Source organism: Triticum urartu, chromosome 1A, assembly GCF_056163025.1.
Source record: "Triticum urartu cultivar PI428250 chromosome 1A, HENAU_Tu73, whole genome shotgun sequence".
NCBI lineage: Eukaryota > Viridiplantae > Streptophyta > Magnoliopsida > Poales > Poaceae > Triticum > Triticum urartu.
This window is the reverse complement of record NC_141873.1, coordinates 50,115,815-50,123,464: the sequence shown is the minus strand read 5'-3', so window position 1 is coordinate 50,123,464 and position 7,650 is coordinate 50,115,815. Positions and strand designations below refer to the sequence as shown.

At 47.0% G+C, this 7,650-nt stretch overlaps 1 protein-coding gene across 1 annotated transcript; it reads right to left on the bottom strand.

Moving 5' to 3' along the window:
* Positions 1 to 6,426: 6,426 nt before the first annotated feature.
* LOC125555425 (uncharacterized) lies at positions 6,427 to 7,382 on the bottom strand. Its single transcript, XM_087517734.1, has 3 exons — positions 7,009 to 7,382; positions 6,797 to 6,896; positions 6,427 to 6,716 (listed from the first exon to the last, which is right to left on the bottom strand). The coding sequence occupies exons 1-3, from the start codon at positions 7,308 to 7,310 to the stop codon at positions 6,696 to 6,698; spliced, it is 423 nt and encodes a 140-aa protein (XP_087373860.1). The 5' UTR covers positions 7,311 to 7,382; the 3' UTR covers positions 6,427 to 6,695.
* Between the last annotated feature and the right edge of the window lie 268 nt (positions 7,383 to 7,650).

The following is a 7,650-nucleotide window of genomic DNA, read 5'->3' as shown; positions in this document are numbered from 1 at the left end:
CAGAAAGGTAGCCTTAATGTTTTGAACATACAGCGAGGTCATCCTACGAATCTCAATTGTCCATACCAGATTTCTAAAAAGAATGGAGACATGCAAATCAAAGGATGGAAAAAATGTATGGACAGTCGTAAGGAGGTTCTTGGAAGCAAAAGGAAGTGAAGCGCAAGAATTGGAGACACGATGATCTCCATTCTCCATAATGGAGAGTCAGGGTCTATACTGTTTTATGCTATTTTACCTTAAAGAGGGTATTTAGGTCCTACCTAATACTGATGATCATGTGCTAAGAACAATTAAGTAGAGTTGGTTCGATGACTATGAGGATGATGATCGTATGACTTGTTATTAATAACGAATAGAAGTTGTATGATGATGATTAGTAGACTTGTTATTATATATGATGATGCATGATGCGAGCATGAAGAGTTATTATATATCAGCGGGTGAAATGAACATGGATTGGATTGAAGCGAAGGCAACATGCATGTGGTGCATGTCGAAAGTAGTACAATCCAAACTTGATCAAGTTAGGATTAGTATTACCTTCGACATGCACCACATGTTGCCTCCCTTCAATCTAAGTCATGTTTAGGCATAGCAGTAGCAGTAGCACGGAGATAAGAGAGGACACATCTCTCTATTAGCTACCTATACCAACCTAAATTAACCCCCAAAACCCCTAAACCACCTCCTTTCAAAAAAAAACTAGCCCCTGAAATGCTAACGCGTGGAAACTTATTGGTCCCGGTTGGTGCTACCAACCGGGACCAAAGGCCCTCGTGCCTGGGCTCGCCGGAGCGGTCACGTGGAGGCCCATCTGTCCCGGTTAGTATAAGAACCAGGACTAAAGGTCTAGGGCATTAGTAACGATTCTTTAGTCCCGGTTCCCCAACCGGGACAGATGGGCCTTATGAACCGGGACAAATGACCTTTTTTCTACTAGTGTATGGACAGCCAGCAAATCAAACACCCCCTAAGGCCATCTACAACCGGACCCCTCAAACCTCCCCCGAAACATGCGGGCAGACAGCCTGGTCACTGCCAGGACTTAAAAAAGTCGTTCAACTGAACACCTTATAGCCAGCCCATACGCTCAATTTGTCCAGCATCCCTCAAACACAGTCCATATGTGGGGCGGATTTGAGACCGTGTGAACACGCGAGAGCGCATCCGCCGCATCAGACTTATCAGTGGGACCAATGGGAAACCCATCGGTCCGTCCTGGATCTCACCGAATTGCTACCCGCATTCATGGCGCCGCTCTGGCGCGCCTCCTGACAAGTCAAGCATTGGTAATTTAAGCCGGGCGGCGATCAAAAAACCAGTGGCCTCTGTTATTTCCCCTTCCCCTCTCGTTTGCGCTGTCATACCATGTCCCCACCCGTCTGTGTCCGAGCTCACATTACAGTGCCGCATCTGTCCAACAATGGTACGCGGAAGATCACGTACTACCAGCTTCTCACGCAGGAGCGCCGCCCCTAGATTGCGATGGAGGTCTGTTTTGCGGCCGTTCTTCCTCCAACTTCAGACGAGGAGGGGATGCCCTGTGCTCGAAGGAGACGGTCCTAGCGGTTGACCATGTCGTCCTGGGTTGGAGATGGCGGACACCCGCGGCGGCGGAGGCGGGGAGGGGGCGCCATCCCCCACTTCTCAATGGAGGCTGCGTGAGGATAGAATAGCCTCACCATGGTGTACGTCCACCTTGCAGTGGAGGTGCAAATCGAGGCAGGGAGAGCAGATGCTACCGTCCTCACTGAGCTCTACATCAACTCGACCCTCATTGCCAAAAACTGCTCCATCCTAGAGTCCATCGAGGATGAGCGGGTGGTGTCGATGAACCACCACACGATCTTCATCCATGAACAAGGGCGGGAGGATAACTTTGCAAACGAGGACGATCAGATGCCTCACGCCAACAATGACCATGAGGCCCGCGACTCCAGCGAGGGGGTGATCCCGATCACCTCAGACGAGGAGTAGTTTGCAGTATGTAGTTTCTATTTCTGTAGTTGCATCTTGTTTATCTAGAATCTTTAAATCAAATTTGCTAGTGGCTTGTTTGCAATTCTACGCTGCAAGAGTTTGCATGGCTTAACGAGTTCAAAATTTAGGGGGCACGGCTATAGATGCCCAAACGGACAAATGTTTGGACTAACATATAAGGGCACCTCACGTAAACCTTTTCATGAGAGGACGAGAGAACCATGTTAAATATATACCCACATGTGTGTACACTCGTGTTTGACAACACGCGGCCGCGGAGTGGGTAATTTACAGTTCATTTTTTGTTAGTAGGGTCTTTACCTTATCCCACATCTATCTAATACACTATCCGAGGATAAGCTATGCACATCAACATGTTGTTAGTGTGTTAGTTGGTAGTGGAGATATGCCGGGGGTGGTTCATGGCATATAGCCAGTCGTTTTTTCTATGATTTATCAATTTGGCCCTATAAGAGGGAAACGTCCCTTCCGAGAGAGTCACCACTTGAAATACCATCCTTATGTTCTCTTCTGAGCCCACAGCCACCAAGTCTCCTCGCTCCTCGCCCTGCCGTGCAGCAGGCGAGGACACAACATTACTCTCGGACATACCCCGACGATCGGTGACCCAATGGGTAGTTGGGTGCTAACATTTCTGGGAAATGCTCGCACGACTTCTTTGCCCTTCTTCCTCGACTTCGTCTACATCCGCTACTTCCTCGACTCCCCGTCGTCATGTTCATAAACAACCCCACTATAAGGGAAATTTCACCCCGTGATTTGTATTGTTCTTGGTCAATCTGCTAGTCATGTTATTATCTGTGAAACTAGGTTTATCATGTTAGTATATGTCACCCTATTTGTTTTCATCCTTATGTATGCCAAATTATTTTTGGTGGATAAATCTTTGTCATTCATGTCACTTGAGTAGATTCGAAATCCCCCCCAAAAAAAAGGTTCGAAATTATACCAATGATAGCCATCACATTATTTCCAACATCTTGTTTGTTATTGTGGGATGTTTTATGTTGCTTGAGGATCTTGCTTGACCGGCGGCTGTTTTATGCTGAACATGCTTTAGGATGAGAGACCGTCGGCAACCTGATCTACTCGGCCGTAGGGTGATCATGTATGTGCCAGCTGCTGCTACTAGCTTGTGGGCAGTTCAATGCATGTCATCAGCCTATGGTCATGGAGCCGTTTGACTGACAAAGTGTGTGTTTGATGCACGTGCTCTCTGTTTGCTTGTCAGGGGTAGTGAAAAGTCAAAACAAGCGGTGTTGTTTCAGAGTAAAAGAGAAGCTGTTCCTAGATATTTGCTGCAGCTTTATATTGCACCTACAGAAATGTTATTTTCATATATTTTTCTTTGTTCTAAACCAGCCATCCCCTACCTTTGTCTCCTTTCTATTTTCCTGTACACATTTCCTTTACCGTATAAATGATGTTGTATCATGTATAAATGATTTGATATCAGACATCCATAGACGATCAGCTGCAGTACAAAACCCCACACACCATGTGCAGAGAGCAGAGTGATATTGGTGATCATGCATGAGTCACCGGTGCTACTCAACTTACGTGTGATCGATTGACTGATGCATGGAGCGTCTGCCTCAACTGCCTCAAGACAAGTACTACTGCCAGGCAGTTGCTGGTGGCAGGAGTTATCTCACTTCTCAGCCAATGTGTGGATTGAGTTTTATTTTATTTTTTTGAAAGGAAGTGTGTGTTGAGTGTTGAGTGAATGCATGTGGCTTCGGTTTGCTCGTCGGTACAAAGTTGAAAACATATCCTTTGTTTCACGGGTCATCAATATTTCCTGGATTTTACCCAGATTTTTTTCCTGGATTTTTGCAGCATACCGAATATTTTTCCTGCTAATTATTTATTTTACTCATGAATCTCCACCATCTCTCTCTCTCTCTCTCCTGCTTGTACAGTTTTCCTTGTTGTATTCTACCTCCGCCCAAAAATATTTGGCATTCTGAGATTCAAATTTTGTTCTAGTACAAAACATGTCATTATAGCACCTTTTTGGAAAAAAATCATTCAAAAACAAGAGCCTTAGAGGGTCAGCTGGGCCTCGTCGTCGGAGATGACGATGACCTTCCAGTCGACCGCCTGCTCCGCCTCCACGACCTCAGGGTGCTGGTGGCGGAGCTCGCCATGTACCTCGCCGCCTCTCGGTCCTCCCGAGCCGTCGCCGCATCCACCACCCCCCTGCGCCACCGGGACGAGGAGGGCGGGGGCCGTCCCCCACGGGAAGTTGAGGCGCGGCACGGCGCCGTGGATCCTATCATGCCACCGGTCATACTCCAGGGCGGCGAGCTCCACCGTGTGGAACGACCCGAGCCACTTTTTTTGTGGGTCTCCCGGTCGGTGATCTCCTCCACCCACATCCCCCATGCTCGCCGGCGGATGCCTAGGTATGTCCTCTGCGGCTGCCGTGGCGGAGGGAGGTTCGGGAAGATGCGGGTGGGGGCGCATAGGCGAGGCGGCGTGGCACAACGATGCGGCGCCGCGGGCGTGGATCCTTATTGCTGATCAGCGGCGAGGATGGGGGAAGAGGAGGCAGAGGAGGCGGAGAGGAAGATGAAGAGAGGGGCTCTTTTTTACTCAGTTGCCACATGATGGAGTAAAAATTAGGGCCGTGGAGGCGGCTGAGGATAATTTATCCTCCACTATGGAGTATCGGGGATCGGCTAGGTCCCGGTTAGACAAATAAAACCGGGTTTTTACTCCTTTTAACCACCAGTTATTGGGGATCGGTTAGAGGTGCCCTTGGAGGGTCGGTTGGGCCTTAATATATCTGAAATCTCGTACAATGTCAAATTTCATAAAATTTAGCTGAAATAGTGATTTACGGATATTCGCAGGGGCACTCACCTGCCAAGCTCTATCGTCCACTCGATTTGCCTCGCGGTTCGTGAAGTAGATGAATCCCGCACGAGATCGCAGTGAAAACGAAAATCCTTCAAAAAGTATTAAGTTTCGATGACGAAACTTACCGCTTTTGCATCAAAAAAATGCCTAGTTTCATCAAGTTTCAGAGATATAATTTTAAACATTTGTTTCTGTCGGTCATAGACACAAAATAGTTGATTTTTATCGGTCACTCGTACTAAGTTTCAAACATTAAAACTTAACATTTTTTCAAAAGTCATCAAAATATATTTAAAATGGATCTTATTTCAAAGCGTTGGTCGCGAGAAACACAAATATGAAACATAACTTCATTGAAATTTTCATTGAAAAGATATAGAACTTTGAAAATCGGAAGCCAAAATAAAAAGCTGGCACCAGGGGCCTGAGTGCCCCCGCACTTGTTTGCCGTAAATCCTCGTCCTTGTGGTTTAGTGTATTTTTTCGCTTGGTGTTTCATTCCGCTCTTTACATGATTTCACATTTGCTTCACTAGATTATATACAAGTAATAAGAGACCTTTCTGAATAACAAAATGGATTTTACAGGAACTTGCAGGAGGCCACCACACTGAAGAATAAACCAGAATTACTACTACTAAACAATGACTTCAATCAATACTCTTTCCGAGGTCGAACCCTACTGGCTTAGATGCCCTAACAAGTTACTACAAGATCAGCTGCATGCAGTACAAAACCCCACACACTTTACGTGCTAGCCGTATATGTTGTGTTTATAGATGTTTGTGTGATTTGCTTGTTCATATGTGCTAGCCGTATATGTTGTGTTCATAGATGTTTCGGTCCTATGTATTATACATGCTCACATGCTTAGGTATCGGTATGAAGTGCATACTACTGTGATTGCTATGTTTATTATCTACTCGTGGATTAGATTAATCATTATGGTGTTAATATTTCCAACAACTACAAGATCAGCTGCATGCAGTACAAAACCCCACACACTTTGTGGGGGGTGATCATGCATGAGCTACCGGTGCTACCTCAACTTTGGTGTGATCGATCAAACTGATGCATGGAGCGTCTGCCTCAACGACCTCAGTAAAAGTAGTAGTGTACTACCAGACGGTTGCTGCTGGCCGGATTCTCACTTGTCAGCCAAATTAAAGTGTGTGTTGAATGCACATGTGGCTTCCGTTTGCTCGCCAGTACAAAGTTGAAAGTGAAACCGATTCTTTGTTTCACGGTAAAAGGGTTGGCCATCAATATTTGCTTGATTTCGCAGCATGCGAAATTCTTTTCTCACCCGTTATTTATTTCTTTCATGAACCTGCACCATGTTTTCAAATAATGAAAAACTGCATGTTCCGTATTCCTTGTTGTGTACTACGTACCTCGGTCCCAAAAACTTGACATTATTCAAATTTTGTCCCACATGAACTTTATACGGAGGAAGCAGTGTGATTTAGTCTTTTTTTGCGCAGTATGGGTTTGATTACGGTTCTTTAGATGATTTTACATCTGCTTTAATGGAATCTAGATCCAAGAAGTACTAAGAGATATTTCTAAATAACCAAATGGATTTAGCTAAACAAAGACAAATTGCAAATGGAGAGCACCACACGGCAGAATAAACCAGAATTACTACTACTACTACTACTAGACAGTAGACAACGACTCGACTAATCTCTCTGAGGACAAACCCCATAGCTACTAAAACAGGCTAATGATGCACGAAATGAACTCCTCAGTCATCCGTCGTTATTCCGTCCATCGACAAGGTCATGGATATGGCCGGCCGGCCTCACCGGCTAGGTGCCAACGCTCCTAAAGATCCTTCACGTCATGCTGCGAAGAGAATCACAAGGATTAACACAAGACAAGTTGAATCACTGATGCAATACGCGCCGAATTCATCGTCTAGCTACCTCGGCGTGGGAGTGGGACTCCTCGTGGTTCTGCGGATCATCGTTCGGCTTGGCCTGGCGAGCTTTGGAGTGGAAGGCATCCACCACGATTCTGCCAAAGCTGCACAGCAGAAGCGAAATTCAGTATGGTCGTGAGTGGTAGCAAAGCAAGCGGAGCAAGATTCAGTAAGTGGGCACGCATGAATGATGGGTGTAAGAAGGAGGGTACATACGGATGGTCCTTGTCATACTCAATGTGGCCGATGTAGGCGTTGCCGGGGAACATGCGGCTGAGTTGCGCCGACTCCTCGTCGCTGCCCGGCTGAATCTCGATGGCTTGGCCGGAACCGTGCCCGTGGGGCAGATGCTTCTCCGCCCAGCGGTCCAGCCACCGGGACTCCTCCTCGCTCGCGTACTGTGTGCTGATCCTGGGGCCCCCTTCCCCTGGATCCGCGGCTGCTGCGGCGCCGGCGCCGGCGGCGAGGCTAGCTAGCAGGAGGAGGGAGATGGGGACGAAAGAGAGGAGCCGGGCCATCTCGCTCGCTTCTTTGGCAGCAGACTGATCTTGCGCAGAGTCTAGTGCTATTTCTAAGTAACTCTGGCCTGTGCCGCCTGGATGTGGTCCATATATGGAGAGATGATCACGCTGGTGTGGCCTGCTAGTACAGTTGGGGACAAGGATTTGGATTCCGAGTGCACCTTTTTTCTCGTGGGGCACCGAAATTCCCGGTTACCGCGGTAACCGCGAAATCCCGAAAAAATTTCGGACAAAATTTAAATCTGAATTTTGAATTCAAAACTCTGAATGATGTATAGATTGCATCTGGACTCGTTTTCGCCAACAATCGACCTTCTGGGGCAGTGGTTAGCTCGTA

Bases quoted from the DNA above. Each gene is read 5' to 3' on its own strand.
- LOC125555425 (XM_087517734.1), bottom strand. From the start codon at position 7,310: ATGGCCCGGCTCCTCTCTTTCGTCCCCATCTCCCTCCTCCTGCTAGCT. The intron at 6,897-7,008 runs GTATGTACCCTC...TCTGCTGTGCAG, and splicing joins GAGTATGACAAGGACCATCC to CTTTGGCAGAATCGTGGTGG. The intron at 6,717-6,796 runs GTAGCTAGACGA...TTCTCTTCGCAG, and splicing joins AGTCCCACTCCCACGCCGAG to CATGACGTGAAGGATCTTTA.